This window comes from Halichoerus grypus, chromosome 14 (genome assembly GCF_964656455.1).
Source record: "Halichoerus grypus chromosome 14, mHalGry1.hap1.1, whole genome shotgun sequence".
In the NCBI taxonomy this organism is placed as follows: domain Eukaryota; kingdom Metazoa; phylum Chordata; class Mammalia; order Carnivora; family Phocidae; genus Halichoerus; species Halichoerus grypus.
Window position 1 is genome coordinate 82323833 of NC_135725.1, and position 23994 is coordinate 82347826.

The 23994-nt window shown below is 37.6% G+C and overlaps 1 protein-coding gene across 8 annotated transcripts in view; it reads left to right on the top strand.

Moving 5' to 3' along the window:
- The first annotated feature begins 23 nt into the window (after positions 1–23).
- The window catches only part of RABGAP1 (RAB GTPase activating protein 1), a 157712-nt gene continuing 133741 nt past the window's right edge, over positions 24–23994 (top strand). Inside the window, exons 1-3 of one of the 8 annotated variants that reach the window (XR_013443831.1) lie at positions 24–246; positions 4648–4780; positions 23262–23461. Coding sequence is in view for 4 of the 8 variants with exons in the window: in XM_078061731.1 (XP_077917857.1) it covers positions 23312–23461 (150 nt within the window). In the remaining 4 variants the exon portion in view is untranslated. Of the gene's footprint in view, positions 247–4647; positions 4781–7968; positions 8053–12931; positions 13399–19854; positions 20020–23261; positions 23462–23994 lie in introns of those variants that run through there. The other 7 variants (XM_078061731.1, XM_078061734.1, XM_078061733.1 and 4 more) reach the window with 7 other exon arrangements.

The window sequence follows — 23994 nt, forward strand, 5'->3', positions numbered from 1 at the left end:
TCCACCAATCGGAAGAGTCGGAGGGTGACGGGGCCCGGAGAGGGACTTTGCGCGCGGAGGAAAGGGTGCAGAGTATCCGAGAGGCCTGCTGCGAGCTCCTCGCCGGCGACTCGAAGGTGTGGCGGTTCCTTCGCGTCCCGGGCTCTGCTCTACGCGCTTCGCCCATTTGCAGAGGCTCCTCTGGAGCTGGGCCTCCGCCGCCTGCTGCCCGCGTGGGCTTGAAGGGTGCCTCCGCACTAAGCCTTGGTAAGACCCTCCCGCCCAGGGATGTGGACTCGCGGAGCTGGGGCCCTGAAAGCAGAAGGGGGTTTACTCCCCTCGCTTTTGGATGTTGGTGTTTCCCAGAGATCTCTTTCATTCCCTTGGCTTCCGTTACCTACAGCGTGCTGACCATTCAGAAATCACTCTCGCCAGCCGAGACTGGTCTCTGGAGCTCCAGGGCCAGCTGCACAGAAGACATCTCCAGTTGGTTGTCCCAATCTTAATGTAACTTTTAATTATCTCAAGTTCATATGCAGACCTACTTCTTATGGCCGGTAGACCACAGGTTGGTTGGTAAACGGCATCATCCACGCAGTCCTGCCGACCAGAAAACTTTATCATCATTCTAGAGTCCTTTTCCTTCTCATTGCCAATTCAGTTGCTCGCTAGGCTCCTTTTTTCTTGGGGGAATGGTATTATTGTGGTCAAACATGGTATTTATAATTTAATCATTTGTAAGTGTAAAGTTCGGTGGCATTAAGTACGTTCACAGTGTTGTGTAATAGTCACCACAGCTGTACCCAACTTCATATTCTTTTTATGTGGATATCGTTTTTCCAGCACCGGTTCTTGAAAAAACTGTTCTTTACCCTTTGAATGGTCTTGACACCTTCGACTATATATGTGACGGTTTATTTCTGGGCTCTCTGTTCTATCACATTTGAGGAAGTGTGAGTCCTCCAACTTTATGCTTTTTCAAGGTTGTTTTGGCCCTTTGAAACTCCATATAAATTTGAGGATGACCTTTTACATTTCTGAGAAAAAAAGGATTGTAATTTTGATATTGTGTTGAATCTGTAGACCACTTTGGGTGGCATTGCTATTTTAACAAGTCTAAGTCTTCCTACCTGTGAATACAGAATGTCTTTCCATGTACTTAGGTGTTCATTAATTTCAGCAATGTTTTCAAGCTTTCAGGGTATTCTTTTTGATAATATTGTAAATGGAATTGCTTTCTTCATTTCCTTTTCATATTGTTCATTGCTGGTGTGTAGAAACAGCTGATTTTTGTGTGTTGGTGTTATACCCAGCAACATCGCTGAATCTTTGTTTTGTTTTTGCTTTAGTAGCTTTCTTGTGGGTTCTTTGAGGTTTTCTCTCCATATAATCATGTTGTCTGTGAATAGAGATAGTATTACCTCTTCCTCTCCACAATTTGCCTTTTATTTCTCTTTCTTGTCCAATAGTTCTGGCTAGAATTTCAGGTACAGTGTTTAATAGCAGCAGTGAAAGGAGACATCTTTGACTTGTTCCTGATCTTAGAGGGGTAGCTGAATTATTGAGTATGGTGTTCAGTGTGGGTTTTTAACAAATACATTTATCATGTAGAGAAATTTTCCCTCTATAACTAGTTTTCTGAGAGATTTTATTATGAAAAGCATTATGGTCTGTCACATGTCTTTTCTGCATCCATTGAGATGATCGTGTGTTTTTTTCTCTTTGTTTTATTAATGTGATATATTACATGGATTGATTTTATGTTGAACCATGCTGCATTCCTGCGATAAATCCCACTTGGACATGGCGAATAATCCTTTTAATATGTTGTTGGATTTGATTGTCTTAAATGTTGTTGAGGATTTTAGCATCTATATTCATAGGAGATATCAGTATGTAACTTACTTATGATGACTTTATCTGGCTTTGGTATCAGGATAATGAAGGTCTCATAGAATGAGTTAGGAAATATTTCCTCTTTAATTTTTTTGGAAGAATTTGAGGAGGATTGGTGTTATTCATTAAATGTTTGGTACATTTCTCTGGTGGTCATCTGGGACAGGACTATTCTTTGTTGGGAGTTTTTTGATTACTCACTTAATCTCTTTACTTGTTATATGTGTGTTGAGATTTTCTATTTCTTCTGAATCAGTTTAATTTATATGTTTCAAGGAATTTGTTTCTTTTCTAAGTTAATTTGTTGGCATACAGTTGTTCATAGCATTCTTTTATAATCCTTTTATTTCTGGAATGTCAGAAGTAATACCCACTTTCATTTCTGATTTTAGTTATTTGCATGTTGATTTTGTTATTCTTTTCAAAGAAACTATTTTTGGTTTCATTGATTTTTCTCTTTTTCTGTTTTCTAGTTTATCTCCACTCTCATCTGTTTTCTTTCTTTCCCTCTGCTAGTTTTGGGTTTATTTTCTAGTTTTTCTTGTTTTGTAAGGTATAAAGTTAGGGTATTATTTTGAGATCTTTCTTCTTTTTTAATGTAGCCATTTTCAACTATAAATTTCCCTCTGATCAGTGCCTTCATTGCATTCTATCAGTTTTGGTATGTTGTGTCATCATTTTCATTCATTTCCAACATATATTCTAATTTCCCTTTTGATTTCTTCTTTGACCCATTGGTTGTTTAAGAGCATGTTGTGTAATTTACATGTATTTGTGTTACTGATTTCTAACTTCATTCCATTGTGGTTGGAGTAGATACTTTGTATGATACCTGTCTTTTAAAATCTATTGAGGCTTGTTTTGTGGCCTAATTATATGGCCTGTCCTGGAGGATGTCCCATGTGAATGTAAAAATAATGTGTATTCTGCTGTTGTTGGGTGGACTGTTCTGTATATATCTGTTAGGTTTAGTTGTTTTCTCAGGATGTTCCTCTGTTTCCTAACTTATCTCCTATCTGGTTGTTCTATTATTGAAAGTGGAGTATTGAAGTTTCCAACTATTGTAGAACTGTTTATTCTTCCCTTTAATTCTGGTCATTTTTGCTTCCTATATTTTGAGGGTCTCTTACTAGGTATGTTAATGTTTATAATTTTTACATAATCTTGCTTTATTGAACCTTTTATTAATAAATAGTGTCCTTCTTTGTCTCTTGTAACCTTTTTTTTTTGGATTTAAAGTCTATTTTGTATGACGTTTGTATAACCACCCCAGCTCTCTTTGGTTACTATTTGCACGGAACTTTTTTTTTTTTTTTTTTAAAGTAAGCTCTAGGCCCAACATGGGACTCAAACTTAGGACCCTGAGATAGAGTTGCATGCTCTACCGACTAAAGCCAGCCAGGGGTCCCTGGAATATCTTTTTAAAAATTCACTTTCACTTTTAACCTATTTATATCTTTGGATCTAAAGTGAGTCTTTTCTAGACTATAGATGGTTGGATCTTTTTTTTTTTGAAATCCATTCAGCTCATCTCTGTCTTTGACTGAAGAGTTTACACCATTTACATTTAAAGTAATTACTGCTAAGGATGGAATTATTTCTGCCATTTTGCTATTTCTTTTCTGTAGGCCTTTGTGCCTTTCATTTCTTTTATTACTGTCCTTTTCTGTGTTTATTTGATTTTTTTTTAGTGAAAAGTTTTAATTCACCTCTTATTTCCTTTTGTGGATATTCTATAGGTATTTTCTTTGTGGTTGTCATGGGAATTATATTTAACACCAAAGAGTTACAACAATCTAATTGAATTGATACCAACTTTAATAGCATACAAAACCTCTCCTGTATAGCTCTTCCCATTCTTTCTGTTATTGATGTTACAGATTATATCTTTTATACACTCTGTGCCCAATAACATAGATTAATATTCTAATGCACTTGTCTTTTAAATCATATAGGAAATAAAAAGTGGAGTTACAAACTGGAATTATAATAATACTTTTATAATTCCCCACACATTTATCTTTACTAGAGATCTTTATTTCTTCATATGGCTTCAAATTACTGTTGAGCATCCTTTTATTTCAACCTGAAGGATTGCCTATAGCACTTCTGATTGCCAGGTTTAGTGGTAAACTCCCTTAGCTTTTTTAAAATCAGAGATTATTTTAATTTCTCCCTCACTTTTGAAGGACAGTTTTGCCAGATACAGAATTCTTTGTCAACAGTTTTTTTTTTTTCTTCCAGCACATTGATAATATTAACCTACTGCTTTCTGGCCTCCAAGGTTTAAGATGAGAAATTGGCTGATAATCTTATTGAGGATCCCTTGTATGTGAAGAATCACTTCTCTTTTGCTGCTTTCAAGAGTCTCTCTTTTCTTTGGCTTTCTACAGTTTGAATCTTCTTCTTTTATTTTATTTTATTTTTTTTGAGATTTATTCACTTATCTTAGAGAAAGAGAGTGTGCACACAAGTGCAGGAAGAGAGGGAAAGAGGGAGAGAGAGAATCTCAAGCAGACTATGTGCTGAGCGTGGAGCCCTATGCAAGGCTCAATCCCAGGATCCTGAGATCATGACCTGAGCAGAAATCAAGAGTCAGGCACTTAACCGACTGAGCCACCCAGGCACCTCTGATTATTATTCTTTCTCCCCTTTCTCTCTTCTTCTGGAACTCCCACAGTGGTATGTTGTTTCTCTTGATAGTGTCCCACAGATCCCTTAAACTCCATTCACTGTTCACATTTCTTTTTTTCTTTTCTTTCTGTTCCTCAGATGGAGTAGGAAGCACAAGGAATCCATCCCTCTACCTAGACAACAGTTGTACTGGCAGAAACTGTCTGAAGTAACTCTGGAGTCTGTTTGAATTTTTGCATCTTCCAGGAGAAAGTTTGGTTGGTAAATTGAGGTTAGTTTCAGTCAATGTCAGCCTTTAGCATGATAGCACCTCCCTGCTTCCTACCCTTCAGCCCTGTGGCAGGCAGCCATGTTCACATTCCTGGTGTGGCCTGCTGGAGCTGTGGTGGGAAATAAGAATTTTGTTCACCAAATACCAGAGTTCTGTGTTTTGATTGCTGATTACGCCTTTTGAGTTCTGAGATTGAGGCACAGAGTCACTGCCATTGTTTCAGCCCCCATAGGCTGAGCTGGCTTCTATGGGATTTGAAGGAACAGCTTCTGTTTTGTTTATTTGTTTTCCCTTTTACCCCATTTGGGAGCCAGAAATTTAAGGCTTAGGACATTCAGAAGCAACCACTTACATAGGGAAAATTAGAAAGCCACTGTGTATAACCAGGAAAAGATGCAGGCTCAGAAAAGAACTGAGAAGACCTTAAGCTTTCACCTTAGGCTGATCCTGATCCCTGGCATAGAGATATCCTTCAACAATTAAAAAAACAAACCACACACACAAAAACCAGCAATCCCTGGGATAGGGGGAGAATTTGATTTCCACAGTTATCACATAAGATTCAAATGTCCATTTTTTAGCAAAGAATCAAAAGGCATACAAATAGGAAAGTACGGCCTGTTCAAAGGAACAAAATAAATCAACAGAAACCTTCCCTGAGAAAGATGAGACATCTGACTTACTAGACTTTAAATCAACTGTCTTGAAGTTGCTCACTGAGCTAAAAGAAAACATGGATGAAGTCAGAAAAACTATGAAAAAAAAATGGAAATAGTATTAAAGATATAGAAATTATGAAAGGAACCAAAATGAAATTCTGAAGTTAAAAAGTACAATAGCAGAAATGAAAAATTCACTAGAGGGATTCAAAATTAGGTTTGAGCAGGCAGAAGAAAATCAGCAAACTTGAAGATATTTCTTTTTCATATGTCTCTTGAACCGTGTTCCCTCCCACCCCATCCCCTTCTGCCTTAGTTCAAATCTTTCTGATCTTAGTCGGCCTCTAAACTGTTCCATTTACCCCATTTTGCCTTTTCTACTGCTACCAGAATAATCTTTTAGAAAATCCAAATCTGATATTGGCACTGTCCTTAAAAACCTCTGAGGGCACCCATGGGTTTATAGATTGAATTTCCTTTTTTTAATTTTAGCATTCGTGAATTTTCCCATTCTGGCTCCAACTTACCACATTAATCTATTGAGCCTTGAAATAGAACTTCCAGTTTCCAGGAAATACCAGGTCTAAAGGAACAAATTCAGTAACCTCTTGGGGAAGCAATCATTCAGATCCAGAGAGTGGGAAATTTTGCACTTCAAGTGGCCTGATTTCTTCAGTAAGCCAGTATCTTAGTATTTTTCTTAAGTGCTAGAGTAAAAAATATTTAAGGGATAGAACAACTACATGTAGTGTGTGGTCCTGGATTGGATACTGATTTAGGAAAACTAGCTTTAAAAAAATATATTTCAATCAACAGAATATTTGATTATAGTAGATAATAGATGAGAGGAAAACTTAATTGAAATATTACTGATTTGGGGAAGCCAACTGTAAAAATACTTTCAGGTTGTTGGAAAATTGGATGTGATCTAGGAATTAGATGTGAGGGAAATATACTGAAATGGTAAAGTAGATATTGTTAATTGAATAAAGCAGATTGCTAAACCATGTGATCTCATTTTAAAAAACAATATGTTGGCACACAAAGAAGGATATATGCATTATGGTATTAACATTGGTGGTGGGAATGTGATGTTTTATTTTTTATTGTAGCTTGTCTCTGTTTTCTGTTCTGCAAGGCATATACTGTACAATCTGTAATAAAATTTTATTTAAAAAATTTATGTTAAGGTTTACATACATATTTGGTGTATACATATGAATCAAAGAATCATTGATTGTATAGTCACCAAAATATTAAAAGTGCATCAGGATATCAGGGGGTTTCATAATACTGCATCTATTATTTGATACTACTACTTTAAAATGGGTGTGTATTATTATATAACTGTATAAGGAGAAAAGGAACAAAGCTATTTTCCTGTGGGAGTGCAGCCAAGTCTATTGTAATAGTAGACAAGTCACATAAAGGACTGCAACAGAGCACAACATTTTTGTGTTTTCTCTGGTTGATTTGGATACATTATGCACAGGAAAACATTACATGACTCATTCACCAGGAAAAGAGCATAGGCTATTTGAATAAAGAAAGGGGAAGAGTAAGGGATAGGCTGTAGAATTATAAATTATCATGACTTATTAGCACCTTTAGTAGCCATTGTTTCTGTTACCAACTACATTGTAAATTCATTCAGGACTTTAAATCTCATTGCTTTTGCTCTATATATCCCTTTTGAATGATTTAAGATTTTATTTTTTAGTAACCTCTATACCGCAACGTAGGGCTTGAGCTCACAACCCAGAGATCAAGAGCCGCACACTCCAGGACTGAGCCAGCCAGGTGCCCCACTTTTGAAGGATTTTAAAATAAAATCCCAGCCCCATCTTTGGGTCTAACACTCTGAAACAAGCTATTTCTGATCTGTTCTGTGTGTCTCAAGTACCTCAAGGCAGCTGTGTCGCAGCCAGTGGCCCTTGGACTTGAGTCAAAAGTTTTCGACTTTTGGATTGAACTGTTACTTAGGTTGGACTCCTTTATAAAATGAGAAAAATCGAACATTCTCACAGGTTTGTGGTAAAGCCAATGAGATACCCATAAAAAGACCTATCATAATGCACGCCTTCGATAAAGGCCAGGTGAGTTGAGTAAGGCTGTTAAGGGCTGCTTTTGAAATAGTACTTGAACGTGAAAGGTGAGCAGATTTCTTGCTGTAGCACCAGTGGTCTTTGCATGTGTACCTCCTTTTAGGCGTAACAGGCGCTAGTTAGCCTGATTCCGCTGCCATCCTGCTTCCAGTCCCTGAGGCAGTCACAGAGCCACTGCCCGTCCAAGTCTAAACACAGAGCACAGTGCTACTCCACCTTAAAGAGTGCACACTCGGCGCAGGCGCAGACTCCCGTGGCAGGGTAAAAGCCCAGGTGGAGCTTCGAGGAAAGGAAGTACGCCCTCGCCGCCTGTTGTTGGGCCAATGGGGCTGCTCGGCTTAGCAGCAGGCCTATGAAATACGGCGGGAGGCGGGGCGGAGGGCGGAAGAAGCTACTCTCACGTGAGTAGGGGGCGGGGAGGGCGGGGGCAGGGCGGCTGGGGAGGCCCAGGCGGCGGAGCCTCCGGGACGGCGAACGGCGGGCGGCGGAGGAGGAGACGGCGGGTCGGGTAGGGCCGCGTTTCCCCTCCTCCTCCTCCCACCATCCTATCCATCAAGCCCCGGGGGATCCTGTGACAGCCCCTGCTCGGGGCCAGGCTGTGTTTTTATCCCGCGGGGCTGGGCCGGCCAGACTGCGCTCACCTCCCTCGACGAGCCGGGTTCTGAGGGGAGCCGTGATTGGGGGGAGGGGGAGCTGTGGCGGAGGGGAGAGGGCGCATGCGCAGGCGGGAACGCTCTCGCAGCCCCTGCCCAAACCGGTTCCCCCTGTCTGGGTGGGTGTCTGTCTACCGAGTCCTGCGCTGGCGGCAGTCCCTCTAACCCCCAGGCAAAGCCGGATTGTCTCTTGACTTTCATGTTTGGGGCCAGGTCCTATTTGGGAATCTGGCCTCAGTTTCTCCCCATTGCCAGCTGGGCCTGTATTTGTGACTTCAGCTGGCTTGGGCCTCAAGCTAGCTTCCTGGGCTGAGCCAAATTTGAAAGACTTGCTTTCTTTTATTGCTGGCCTGCCAACTTGTAGTGATCCTTCTGTCTCATTTTCCCCACCTGCAGTTAAAGTGTCTCACTCTCCCCATGTCCTTTAAGTATCTGCTCCCGATACCTCATTGCTATGTCTTGATTCTCAGCAACCTTCAGGGTTGGTGTTGAGCCAGAGGATAATCCCAGACTTGCAATAGTTCGCTGTCCATTGCCTAGTACTACTTTGGTGCTACTGTTCTAATGACTGTTAGCATCTGCACCTGTTTTTACAGGCATCTCCGTATTTAAGCTTTCTCGGGGATTACTTATTCATGGAAGCAAATGTAGAAGACCGTATTAAGTGATCATGCTACTAGTGCTTCGTTAGTTTAAAATCGTGTTCCAACTTGAATTTGAAATCTTTTGGCTTTTGTGGTTTTCATTAGTTGGGGGGAAAACTGTCAGGGGCAGGTTTTCACCATTCATTTGATATTTTTTCATCCATATAAACACCTGTGTTCATGTACATGTGACTGGAATAGTGTAGTGAATGTGTTTCCAGCTGCTTTGTTTATTTAAAAAGAAAACAATGGAGGGTAAATTGCACTGTGTTTATCACATTAAACTGATGTTAGAAAAGTTGAAAAAAAGCTTAGATGCCAAGGAAGTATACATTTAACTTTTTTTTAGACGAAGGACCTGTTGGCCTCAATTCAACATGTATAGGGTGCTATTTTATATATATTGAAGGTTTTTAAGTAGAGTTTACTTAAAAAACTGAAAATGAATATGGGAGAGCATTATGTTCTTTATAGACCTCAGATTGCATTATATTTGCATCCATGATTGATTTGTATTTACTAGAAACATTTAAAATTCACATGTAGCTTGAATACAAATTAACTCAAATTACTAATTAAAATTGAACTGCTGTGTTGTAGTGCACTTCTTTTCATTGTTTCAATCTTATAACTCAGTTTACAGTTGATTAACTTATGTCATTGGTGTTAAGGTATATGTTTGGATAGTTAACCTACCAACTCTATGCATTTTGGTCTTATTGGCGTAGTATTTTATTAGCAGTTTACACATGCTTAATTTGGGTTAAATGGTAATTTAGTGGGACACTATAAAAGTGAAGACACCTGTTTCCTACCTTTTACATTATATATTGAAAGAAGTGTATTGTGCACATTACCTACATGAAGAGACATGAGTTTCTCCAAATATATCTCAACTTTACAGCCCACATTCTTTTTAAGAAGTCATTGTTATTGAGCATGTTTCCAGCTAATGTGTAACCTACTTTGAAGGTCTCATCATTTCACAGTAATTGTTTTAATAAGTGATCATTGAGTACAGGCTTCAGAAAATAATTAGTTTAAATCAGTGCTACTGTTGAGTGTCTTTACAGACAGTGGTGTGCTGAGGTTCTGACAGAGGCTACCCATAATATCTTTGTAGTTTTCAGTATAATCAGGTATGATTAGATTTCTCAAGCATGTGGAATAAATGAACTCATAAATAATCTTTCATGGAGTTAGAACTCAAATATCGAAGAAGTGCTGATTTAACCAACATACATAAAGAAGGGTTTGGCTGACATTTGGGTGCTTTGTATGCAACTGCCTTGTTTTATTGGTTTTCCATAGTTAGATCCCAAAGAAAGAAACTCCAAGGCCGAGGACTCAAAGTCAGTGGGTATCAACTTAAAAGCTGTTTCTTTTTTACATAAATTGGTTACCTGGTCCATCCCCCACCCCGCACCTCCTGTTCTGTGTTGTTTCTGAGAGATCTTGATTCTTTAGAAAACTTAAGTCAAAACAATACTGGATATACATTTAAACTTATAACCACTCTTGTTGATGCTAACAGCCTTGTTTCTCTTCCTATACAAAAACTGAACAAATATGGCAGTTTGCAAGTCACGACAAACACTTTAGTGTATAGAATTTAGCCTGGAGGTTTCCCTCTTTTCAAAGCAACCAGTATCTCTGAGGTAGATCAATGAGACTCTTTTGAAGATTGTTCTTTCCAGCATAGTAGAGTTTTATCAGGCCTGACTTTTCCCCCAAATTCCTTTTTTTGTGGATCACTAAACAGTAAAACTAAAGCTCTTATTTTTAAATTCATACCTGATATTAAATAGTATATATGACCATGCCTTTAAAGCAGGAGGTGTATCTTCTTAATTGTATGGCTGTGCTGCCAGATTGGGAGGTCCACATCTCTCATAAGAGTTCATGCATGGTTGTTACATATCTCCAATTAAGGTTGCATCAGCTTTTTATGTTACAAATCACTACTCCTTGGAATCCATTAATCTTTGTGGGAATACATTTTTCTCCGTGCTAAAATCTGTTATTTCTTTAGGTACATTAGCAAACTAGTGCCTGTGATAACTTTAACAAAATGTTATTAACTGTAAAGATTAACAATAATTTGACTATTTTAAACATTTATTTTGTGTATATATAAAATTTATTATATATAAAAATTATTTCATATATATTTTATATGTATACAAAATGTATATTTTATAATATTTATATTATATAAAAATAATTATAAATATATAACATTTTATATTTCACATGTAATATTTATATTATACAAAATTATAAATATACATTACATTATTTTATATATGATATATAAAATTTATTATGTGTTCCCTTATTTATACATTTTGGTAATTAAAACCAACAACCTGTGGTTATAATCTTGTTTTCCTTTTTTTGAAGATGGCCCTTGTATCAGAAAAAGGAATTGATGTGCAGAATCTTTCTTTGGAAGCATATTTTAAGTATCATCATGGGTATTAAGAGACAGCATGCAAGGCTAAATTGGATTAAATGTTGGGCATTTGTATAATACTGGGAAAGCCATGAGTTAATCATTTTAATATTTTTATTGTAGAGGTAATAAACTCTTTTACACCCTTGAAGTATGCTGATAAACGGATTCTGGCAATGTAAGAGTAGGAACATGTCATGTAAATCTCTTTTTCTGTGACACACGATTTTCTATGAATAGACCTCTGATATATCTATAGAAGAGAAATGGTTATATCCTTATCATAGTTACCTGTTGAATTCTCTGTGAATTGAAAAATCTGAAATCTCTCTAACCTCAAAAGCTAATATTTCTTTTTCTTTTCTTTTTTTTTTTTTTGAAGATTTTATTTATTTGACACAGAGAGAGATAGATAGCGAATGCAGGACAGCAGGAGTGGGGGAGGGAGAAGCAGGCTTCCCATGGAGCAGGGAGCCCAATGCAGGGCTGAATCCCAGGACCCTGGGATCATGACCTGAGCCAAAGGCAGACGCTTAATGACTGAGCCACCCAGGTGCCCCTCAAAAGCCAATATTTCTTTACAAAAATTATTCCCTAGCAGGAACAAGTCTTAATTTTTTGCTTTTGGTTGTGAGAAACAATCTTTTCAGAGGTTTAAAAACATCTGTGGAACTTAATATTTGTGCATTTTTTAATATTCTCACACAGTGCCTATTCCAGTGCTGTGAATGAAGATGTGTAAGAAATGTTTATTGTTTGCCCATCCCCTGTTCAACACACTTGTCCCATGTCCCACCACCCTTGTGTAATTCTGGCTACCTTATATCAGAAGGTGCAGAAAACAGGTGTGGATCTGCCAAACATTTGTGGTTTGCCTACACACTTCTCCCTGAAAATAAAAAAGAGGTTATAGAAAAGGGGGTGCCTGGGTGACTCAGTTCCTTGGGCATCTGCCTTCGACTCTGGTCCTGATCTCCGGGTCCTGGGATCCAGTCCCAAGTCAGGCTTCCTGCTCAGTGGGGAGTCTGCTTCTCCCTCTGCCCTGCCCTTCCCCACCACTTGTGTTCTCTCTTTCAAATAAATAAAATCTTTTAAAAAGGGGGGTGGTGAGGGTTATAGAAAAGAGAAGCCATATTTAATGTATTTATCTTCGGCTTTGATCATCTGTCAGATAATTTGCTTGTTTGGCATTAAATTCACATAGTTTAAGGAGAAATGAATAATATAAACATTTCATATTGAAGTGTAGACAGGTTGATATTCTAAGTGGAATAGATTCATTTTCTTTACTGTGGATGAGAAGGAACTATATTGACTAATTTCCTAAAATGAGGGAGAGTCTTTGGACAATCCTGTGTTGCTTAAAAATATTCATATTTTTAGGGGTGCCTTCGTGGCTCAGACGATTGGGCATCTGCCTTTGGCTTGGGGCGTGATCCCAGGGTCCTGGGATCCAGCCCCACGTCAGGCTCCCTGCTTGGGCTTCCTGCTCAGAGGGAGCCTGCTTCTCCCTCTCCTCCCCGCTTATGCACTCTCTCGCTATCTCTGTCACTGTCTATCTCTCTCAAATAAATTTTAAAAAATATTCATATTTTTAGATTTACAAAACACTAATGTAAATCATTATGCTTTAGGAATCTGTTCCAGAAAAAGAAAAAACATTTTTTTTTTTCAAATCTGTACTAGGGAGGTCAGACATACAATCTGACTTTGTGAATGAGCTAACTTTCATTGTTCCCAGAGGTAGGTTTCTAGTGTGGAAATGGCATCCAAATAATTTAAATATTTAGTTTTGGAGATACTGTGTTGAGGTGGCATAAAGTCAGCATACCTTGAGTTCTGGAAAAAAATTAAAGTGGTGTTTCCTGAAATATCCACAGGAACATGGGGAAATCACCTACATGGTTTATTTATTTATTTATTTTTAGCTGTCAACAGTACTGCATTCAAATAATTAACTCAGAGTTAAATGAATTGTTTTATGTGCATTTCTTCCCCTCTTCTTACCTCTTGTACCTTTCAAGATATAGGGGAGTGAGTGTGAACATTGGAATCAGAAATTTATAGATATCCCAGGTCCTGTACTTACTATATGACTGAAGGTAAGCTACTACTACCTCTTGAGACTCTGTTTCTTCATTTGCGGAAATGGAACTAATTATGCTTACATCATGGATTAGAATTGGACAGCACCTGGCATCCCCCCTCCTGATTACTCCCAATCACAAAAGAATAGAAAATGTTCATTCATTTCACATATGAGAAAACTGAAGCTACAACATCGGTTAAGTCACATCCAGAAGGACCAAGGAGTTCATTTTTTTAATATTGTACCAGACTATTAACTTTAATAAAGCTTTATTATGACAAAGTGAGAAATAACTCTGGAAATACTAGTTGTCTTCTTTGGGCCCTTTACTAATTTTGTGAGTTTTACCCTAAAGATCATATCATGTTACAGTCGGGCTTTAAAAACTTGTATTAACCAGGGTGCCTGGGTGGCTCAGTCAGTTGGGTATCTTACTCTTGATTTCGACTCAGGTCATGATCTCAGGGTTTTGGGATGGAGCCCAACATGCCCCCCCCCAATAAATGTTTAAGAAAAAACAATTTGTATTGTCCAATAAATGGATAAACAAAATTTAGTACGTATATTCCATAGACTATTACTCGGCCTTAAAGAGGAAATTCAGACACATGCTATAACATAGGTGAACTTTGAAGACATTGTACCAAATAAAATAAGCCAGCCACAAAAGGACAAATATTGTGTGATTCCCCTACTTTTATGAAGTACCTGGAATAGTCAAATTCATAGAGAAAGAATAGTGTGTTGGTTGCCTGGAGGAATTGGAGTTAGTGTTTAATGGATAGGAAATTTCAGTTGGGGAAGATAAAAGAGTTCTAGAGGTCGATGGTGGTGATAGTTGCACAATAGTGTGAATGTACTCAGTGCCACAAAACTGTACACTTAAAAATGGCTAAAATAGTAATGTATATTTAACCACAATTTAACAGGATTAAAACTTTAAAATCTTTTTAAAAAATTAAAAAAGTAAACCCTTTTATCTTACAAATTTCTATATTCCTATAATTAAATTATCCTTTTTAGTTTATCTGAAATTGAACTAAAAGAATCACTTTATAGTTGAAGTAAATTGTCACAGGCATTGCAGGTTAAAATTTGCCTGATGATGACTTTTAGATAAGCTGGTTTTTCTTGCTTTTAAGTGCTGTAGGCCCAAGACGATTGTTTTTTCTTTTGTTTCTGGTTTTTTAAGCGAAGCTGAAATTATTCAGAAGGCTTAAATTAATATGGTTCTCTTAGCTCACTAGAATAATTCAAAGAAACAGCCTCCAAATTCAGCGTTAGACTTCAACAAAGACACATCTATTGTTTAGCAATTAGTAGTGGTGGAAAGGAATTTATTTTTATAAAGAAGGGATGATTTTCCATTGAGTTTTGTTAGATTTGTTCCACCCTTCCCAGGGCTAGGCTGTGAGAAATTCATGTGAAAACCAGTGCAGGGAAACAAACATCTGAGCCAAGGAAAAAAGAAAAAGCTGAGATTAATACAGTGTTATTAAAAAAAAAAAAAAACTTCTTTGTACGCTGTTTGATTTTAAAGGGTTACAAACCGAGAGGAATTGGCCTGTTACAGCATCTTTGAGACTTGATTCTCTTCCTTCCTATTTTGTCTTTTTCTGAATAGAGAGTAATCTTATCTGTGTTTTAGACAGATACACCTGGTATCTAACATAAAGAGTGGATTAGAATGGGGAGAGAATGGAGATAAGGACACCAAGGAGAAGAGCTGCATTCCAGAAAAGGACAGAGGCACCTACAATTTTATCTGTGAACTTAAGCAGGTTATTGAACCGGTCTAAGCCTCAGTTTGTTTGTCATATGAAGTCAATATCTATCTGTCAAAGTTTGTGTGAATATTAGAAATAATGCATATAAAGCTTTTTAGTACCACGTTGGCCATATAATTGGCAGTAGGAACTAATAACTATTATCTCTTTATATTTAGCAAGATGACTTAAGTATTCCCCTTAAGATTCCCTAAAGCTGTACTCATTTGCTCACTGGTTGAGCAACAAAAATGATGGGTATTAGGAAGGAAGTGATAAGAGTGTTTTGGTCCAAAGGGAATCTCAGGTATATTTTCTGACTCGATGTTAACTGGTTTTGAGCTTGACAGTTGGGAACTTGATGAAGAGTCAGGGAGGCACACTCAAAGGTAGTTCTTTTTGAGTCTCTTTATTCTAGTTGTCATCCATATCCATATCCCCAAGTCACATGCATGTAGTATAGCAGATTTGTCATTTGTCCTCCTACCAGTTAAACACTGATTAAAGAGTATTATTCAACCAAAATTATTTAGTGCTGCTAGTAAACAAGGATATAAAGATAATATGAATAAAATCCAAGATCCCAGTCCACAAATAGTTCGCAGGGACTGTCTGTGCTCATTGTATTCCCAGCATTTACTATAGTGGTTTGTACTTAGTAATTGTTTCTGGAATGAATGATCAACCAATACAGTGGAGCAGGGAAGAGGTATGGTATTATTTTACTGTGTGATAAATGCTATAATTTTGTGATAGAATTAAAAAGCAAAAGCCTTAGGAGCCCTAGAGAGAAATAGTGAATATTGCAGAAGGGAAGGGGGGAGTTTGGATATTTGATTGTACCATAAGATTGCTGGTGAGGGAGAAGGACTACGTGGGGAAGTGAAGACATATTCCTAGATTAGCAAACAATGTGAGCAAAGGCTTGAAAGCATAAAAATGCATGACATATTTGGTGCGTTTCTGGTATGGTTTGATAGAAGGAGATAAGACTAGAATGATAGATTGTCTCCATATTTTGAAGACTAATGATATAGAGAGTTTGAATTTTATTCTATTTTCAGTCAGGAGCAGTCAAAGGTTTTGAGGAAGGGGTGGGATATATGATCAGATCTAAATTTTAGATATTAGCTACAGGACTTTGATAATGACTAGAGAGAGTCTAGAAAAGGTCTGCTTCTCCCTCTCCCTCTGCCCCTCCACGTTTTAGCTAAGTTGAAAGAGAATGAAGTACTCATGAGTCAGTGACATGAAGGATGGCAAAGAAAAAATAAGATTGGGGTATGTTTTGGAACTAAAATCCATTAGTGTTCCAGGGGAGAATGAGAAAATGAGTCAAGGACTTTTTTGACATCTCTGTCTTGGATCAGTGGTTGTTAACCAGGATGGGGAACCTATGAGGAAGAAGGAATGTGCTTGTGTGGTTGACAGAGGTTTACATGGAATTGATTTTGAGATGGTCATGAACACATGTAGCAGAGCTATCCTATGTATACATCCTTTGCATACCTTTGTTATACCAAGCACTATATTATAATTACCTGGTCATCTGTCCCATTTTCTGTACCACTGTAAGCCTATCCTAGGTCAAGACTACCTATTACTCCTCACCATAACATTATACATAGTGCCTGGCACATGTCAGACACTTAATACTAAATAGAAAGGAAAACACGGGTGCCTGGGTGGTTCATTCGATTGAACGTTCCGCTCTTGATTTCAGCTCAGGTGGTGATCTCAGGATTGTGACATCAAGCCCCGCATCAGGCTCCGTGCTGGGCATGGAGCCTGCTTGAGATTCTCTCTCTTCCCTCTCCCTGCCCCTCCCCTCACCCTCCTCCCTCTCTTAAAAAAAAAAAAAAAAAAGAAAAGAAAAACGTAACAAATACCCATATGGAATTAGAGAGGAGAGAGAGAGCTATTGAGTATCGTCAGCATACCAAAAGAAAAAAAAAGTCATAACCGTGTGAGCTAATAAGAGAGCCAGGGAAAAGTGGAAAAAGAAGAGGAACAGGGTAGAACTTAAAGAATGGGCAGAAGAGGGGTGCCTGGGTGGCTCAGTTGGTTAAGCGTCTGCCTTCAGCTCAGGTCATGATCCCAAGGGGATCGAGTCCTGCATCAGGCTCCCTACTCCACAGGGAGCCTGCTTCTCTTTCTGCCTTCCTCTCTCTCCGTCTCTCATGAATAAATAAAATCTTAAAAAAAAAAAAGGTCAGAAGAAAGGGAAACTAAGTGACAGCTGAGAAAAGGTAGAGGTAGAAAATGGAAGCAAGAAAAAAGTTTTAGAATAAAGAAATGGTCAGCATTTTCATTTATTTCAGCGGTAGAAGATGATGCAAACTGAAAAAAAATTCTTTGGGTTTTGAAAGTTTGTACTGACCTTGACTGATTTATTTCCTTTTAAAAAGACGCTCAGAGGGTAAACAAAATACCCAGGGCCACAGATGAGGTGTTTTTTTTTTTTTTTTTTAAGGTTTTGTTTATTTATTAGTGTGCAAGAGAGAGAAGGAGCAGGTGGAGGGGCAGAGGGAGAGGGAGAAGCAGACTCCCCGCTGAGCAGGGAGCCAACATGGGGCTTGATCCTAGGACTCCGAGATCATGACCTGAGCCAAAGGCAGACGCTCAACCGACTAAGCCATCCAGGCACCCCCACAGATGAGTTTTAATTAAGTTTTTAAAAGAGGAGGTTCAGTAAGGGTTGGTGAGGGATAGAGGAGCCAGATTTTTGAGAGGGACTGCTCTTTGGAGTGTCCTATTGAAAGTGGTAGAGGTGGAGGCAGTTAATACTACTTTAGGAAGAAAGAGTTTCAGGAAATAAAGATGAATTAGAGCCCTAGAATAGTGGCTGGGAACTAGCACATTTTGTCTCAAGCATGTCAAGTTCAATTACAAGTATCACTCATACCTCTTTTATCACGTTAGGTAGGTCACTTATTGGGAGGTGATTTTTGCCTCTACTGATTGCACATTAGCAAATTTATGCCACTCTGAATGTTAGTAATTAGAAACAATACAAATATCTGATAGTACTCCGTCCAAAAAAAGAGTTCAAGTTTTTTAAAAGTAAACACTGATTATCCAAGAGCCCACTGCTGTTGAAGGACTATCAAAAGAGCCTTTATCATGGGCAGTTCTTTTCTTTTTTTCTTTTTTTTTTTTAAAGATTTTATTTATTTGAGAAACAACAAGCAGTGGGGAGGAGCGGGGGGTGGAGGGGCGGTTTGGGGAGAAAGAGGAAAAAAAAAAGCAGATTCCCTGCTGAGCAGGAAGCCGGATATGAGGCTCAATCCCAGGACCCTGAGATCATGATGTGAGCTGAAGGCAGATGCTTAACCTACTGAGCCACCCAGGCGCCCCAGTTCTTCTCCATTTTACTCTCCATTAGCTGGGTCTCTTAAGTGTTTAAGAAAGAGGAGATTGAGAATGGAAGTTAATCTTCTTTTGGCAGACTGAGGTGCATTATTTGCCATGATCTTTGCAGAAGTACATAGTTAAGCATAAATTTGTCACTTAGGGAACAAAACAGTAAATTTAGGCAAAAACTTTGTAAACATTTTCGACATCATGAGACTAATTTTATTTTATTTTTTTAAATTTAAAAAGATTTATTTATTTGAGAGAGAGAGAGCACGAGCTGGGGGAGCAGCAGGCAGAGGGAGAGGGAGAGAGAGAATCCCAAGCTGACTCAACACTGAGCATGGAGCCCAACACAGGGCTCCATCCCACAACCCTGAGATCATGACCTGAGTCAAAATCAAGAGTTGGATGCTCAGATGACTGAGCCACTCAGGCACCTGTTTTTATTTTTTATTTATTATTTTTTTAAAGATTTGTCAGAGCGCGCTCAAGCAGGGGGTGCAGCAGGCAGAGGGAGAAGCAGGCTCCCCGCTGAGCAGGGAGCCCAATGTGGGACTCGATACCAGGACCCTGAGATCATGACCTGAGCCGAAGGCAGACACTTAACCGACTGAGCCACCCAGGTGTCCCCAGGCGCCCCTTTTTAAAAATATTTTTTATTAAATCTCTGTGCCCAACATGGGGCTCAAACGCACAACCTGAGATCGAGTTACATGTCTACCAACCATGTCTACTGACTGAGCCAGCTAGGCTCCCCCGTGAGACTAATCTTCAATCAGAAGATCTCTAGGGATCTTTTATATCTCAAGGATAAAAGTAATGAAAGAAGTTAATGAAAAATATAACAATTGAACTTTTGGGTTTGATGCAGGAGGCTGCATAATTAAACAGAAGTGACTTACTGACTTATTAAAGGAGACAGAGAAGGAAACATCCTTGAACTTGACTCACCAATCTGGCCCTGTTGGTAACTAGACATGCTAGGGTCTATGTCGTCACTTGTATAAAAGAAGGAAGTAATTGGTGCCTACCAATACCAGGGTGCATATATGTATATTATCTTATTAAAATGGGATAAACATCCTTACTCTGTCTACCTTATAGAATTGTTAGGATGATAAAATGAGATAAAGAATGTGTATGTTTTAGTAATCTGTAAAGTATTATACAAAGATAAAACATTTTTTTATTCAGAGTATTCCTTCACATTTATTTAGATATAAAGAAATTAGAATGTGGAAAATAGGAAAGCTATATATTTTTGTCCTAGTATTGTGTTTCCTAAACTGAATTACCTAAATCAGTTGATACGTGTTAATTTTTATTATTTTTATTTTTTTTTTAAGATTTTATTGAACTTTTTGAGACAGAGCACGAGAGGGGAGAGGGGCAAAGAGAGAAGGAGAAGCAGACTCCTTGCTGAGCAGGGAGCCTGACACAGGGCTCGATCCCAGGACCCTGAAATCATGACCTGAGCTGAAGGCAGATGCTTAACTGACTGAGCCACCCAGGTGCCCTAATAGTTGTTAATTCTTTTAAAATTGGAAGTTAGCTTAAAAAGCTATAACTATTGGGTGCTTACAATGTTTTATGATTGTTATTAAATGAGATGTACATGTGTTCCTTAGTAATTTTTATAATAGTTTTGTGCGGTAGATAGTACATCATTTTCACTTATGGAAACTAAGGCTTATTATGACAAAGCTCACACTATTAGGTAGTGCAACCAGTATTCTAACTTGGGTTTTTCCTCTTAATTGTGTGCTTTACCTTACAAATATGACTTCTGTTCTTACTGTCAGTCAGGAAAAGATCTTTTCATTGGGTGCCTCTTGCTCTTTTCCATCTTTATTTGCCATTTATCCTAATTTTTTTAGCAAATATTTGAGCACCTACTATGTGCCAGGCATTGTTCCAGGTGATAAGGTACAGCAGTTAATGAAACAGACACAAATCTCTGCCCTGGTGGAACTTAGATTCTAGCTTACATGATATTTAAAAACAAATGATTAAAACATAAAGTGTGTCAAATGGTGATGGATATTATGGGGAAAAGTAGGAAGAGAGATGGTAGTGCAGGATATTTGGGGGAAGAAGCTTGTTCTCTATTATCCATGAGGTTTAGATCTAGAATTGCAGTCTGAAGGATGAAGGATTACAGTAGGAGGCTTCTTGTGGTAAATGATATAAGTAGGGATTAAAAACAAAACAATTACCTCTTGTGGTCTCGAGAGAGATTATGAATACAATTTTGCCAGGAGTACACCAAGTTCTGGGACACCTCTTTATTGTGGAGGCCAGAGAAGGGGAATCTTGTATAACTTTTCCTGTACTACTTCATGTTTTGATAAACCTCATTCCCACTGAGTGATTCAGTTTTTTACAGGTGCCAAAACAAATAGTAAAGTATTTTATAAAGTGTATTTTCTTGTCATCTCCTCAAAGGAAATAGGTTGAACTTTGCGTTGGACAAGTCTTCTCAGTTTCATAGTGTTTAAATACCAAAGTATATTATTTTTTGAGTCCAGAGTATTATAGAAAGCAGTCAGTGTCTCAGATCGTAGCTTTAGAGAACTTTCCGAGGCACTTTGCTATCCTATTAATCACAATTTAAAAGAATGGAAATCTAATTAAGCATGAAAAACCTTGCCTAAAATACTAGTTCTCCAAAACCCAATACTGAGGGTTTTGGGACAAGGCCCAGATTTGTGGCATTGGAAAGGTATCATAATCTGACAGAAAGAGCATAGCTTCTGGAATAATAGATAACTGGGTTCAGTTTTTGCCTTTGCCTCTAACCATTTACATTACAACCATTACCTTGAACAAGTTACACCATCTGTCTAGGTCTCAATTTCCTTATCTGTGTAATAAATAATAGGAAGAATAAATTAAGAGGCAGTCGCCGTCAAATTGTAATACATCACAATAGTACTATAAAAATGTAAAATGCTATAGGAGCAGAAATAAGGCAAGCAGTTTTATTTGGTTCTGGGATGGAGATCGGCAAGCTACTAGGAAAAGGAGAGTTAGATCATGAATGATGAGTTGGAGTTAATGGAGTACAAAACCAAGAAAACCACTTTAGGAGGAGGATCCAATGAGGGCAAATACATGGATGTATTAAAGTATATATCTTTAGTAAGGACATTACCTCTTCTAATATGTTTCTCTTTTTTTATATTGATGTATAATTGTCATACAATATCCTCCTAGTTTCAGGTGAATATATTCCTTAACTCTCCATGTCTAAATCCCTCTCGCAACATGTTCCCATAGTTTTCTTTACCCTAAATCAGTACCTATTAATCTGTTCAATGCACTTCTGTTCTCTGCTACAGTATACATTCCTTTGGGGCAAGAATCTTAATTTTTCTTGCTTACCATGTATTATTCTTTATACACTAGACACTTGGTGAGTATTCATTGAATGGATGAAGCAAAACTACATTAAAAAGTTTTCAAGAAGTACATTTTGAAGTGTCTTTGAATGCCACCCTATACATTTAAATTTAGTCCTATGAAATGTAAAGCTGTGATAGCCATTTAAGCAAGGAAATTAGTTTAAATAGAAAGAAGTAAGTAGTAGTAGTAAGGGTTCCATCCTTAGTTATGCCTAGGTAAATTACCTTCTTTTGGGGTTGCCATTTTCTTATCTGTTTAACAGTATTGATTATTTCTAAGTTTCTTTTGAACTGTAATACTGAGGGATTGTGTAATTCCTGCTGCCAGGTGTTTATCTGGTTGTGAGCCTTTGAAGGGAAAGTAGTGCTTGGCACATGGTGTATGCTCAATAAATATATGTTCAGTTAAAAACACAAAGCATAAATCAGGACTTGTTAATTGGAGAGATTAAATAGGCTCTCAGCACCTTTACCTCTTTGAGGTACAAGATGAGCAGAGAGCTAGAACTGCTACTGTTTATTGGTTAAAGCTTTCTGAGTATGTTGCATTGTTTGTTCTCTTGCTGTTCTGGCAACCAAATGGGAACATTGCCATAAAGTATTCAGACCCAGGTTTTTAAATGGTAGATGAGTTTAAGTTTTATTCCAGGAGTCAATAAATATTTGAGTGCATAAGTGACGTACTTTTATACTTCTTGCTGGGAATTTTTGGCATGAAACTTACTGGTAATGTTCATGTTGAGTTGAACTCTTAAGAAACTGTGGGATGGGAAGATTGAGTTTTTAATGGATTTCTGATTTCTTGCTATGTAAGGTATTTCCCAGCTCTAGAATTTCTGCTTGCTCTGCCTTGAATTTATTTCTCTTGAGTGTGACTATGAAATTTTATTTCTTAAAAGCATCTTGTTAATATTTTAAATTTAAATATCAGTAACATTAGAAAAACCTTATTGTCTTGTGTGCTTTCAATTTCATTTATGTGTACAGCTTTACAAATTAAAGGGTAGAAAACAGAAGTTTAGTACTTCATAGTTTTTGAAGTCCAAGAATAGAGTTGTAACATATGCCAAAGAAATCACTGTAGGTAGGCAGTTATTCTCAAGGGAATCTGTTTTATTGTTTTGTCTTGTTTTGTTTTGTTTTTAATCTGAAATATCCTGGCCCTGAATAGCATCAAATTCCTTCATTATCTGGAATAAAAAGCCTAAGTTGTAAGTAGTGAAAGTCTTGGGAAAAGATTTTGAAAGTATTTTTTTAAGTTTTTCCATATGTATTTTGTAAGAATTAGAGCATAACTGAATATCTGGCAGACATTCTATATGAGTATCTTTATGGTTTTTGTTTTTCAGGCATTTTTAAAATATTTAATCATTCATGAGTTGAGCTTCATTCTTGAGTCATGGATGACAAGGCTTCTGTTGGAAAAATCAGTGTCTCCTCAGACTCAGTATCTACTCTTAATAGTGAAGATTTTGTCTTGGTTTCCAGGCAAGGAGATGAGACACCATCTACAAATAATGGAAGTGATGACGAGAAGACAGGACTCAAGGTAAAACTCCATAACCTAAGATTCTTTTGCTTAGCCTTGCTAAGCTCATTGCAAAACTTGGCCTATGATAGGAAGGTATATGGAGTGAAACTGAAAAAATGGAAGTAATATCCTAACTTTTTTAATGCTAAAGACTTTTATTTATAATTAGTGACAGTGACAAATTTGTATTTGATTAAGGATTTTCAAATTGATTAGCTTCTAAATCTTCTGATACCCCAATTGTCAAAACTAGTGGTCATAGTATATTTATCATTTTAGTATTGTTTTTATTTTCCCATTAAATTAGAGATGATTATTTCTTTTGTGTCTGGTATATGTAGTGTAAAGGCAAGGGCAGGTCAGCAGTGCTATTTCTAAAAATAAGTTTTAGGATTACTGAAACTGAATATTAAATACTTGGATATTGGCCACTTTGTTTATATTTCCTAAGCCAAATGAACAACTATTTTTCCCATACTCTGTTAATCATTCTCTTTATGGCTATAAATAAAAATATTCTCTGTTAATGTCATTTAAGATGTAAATAGCTT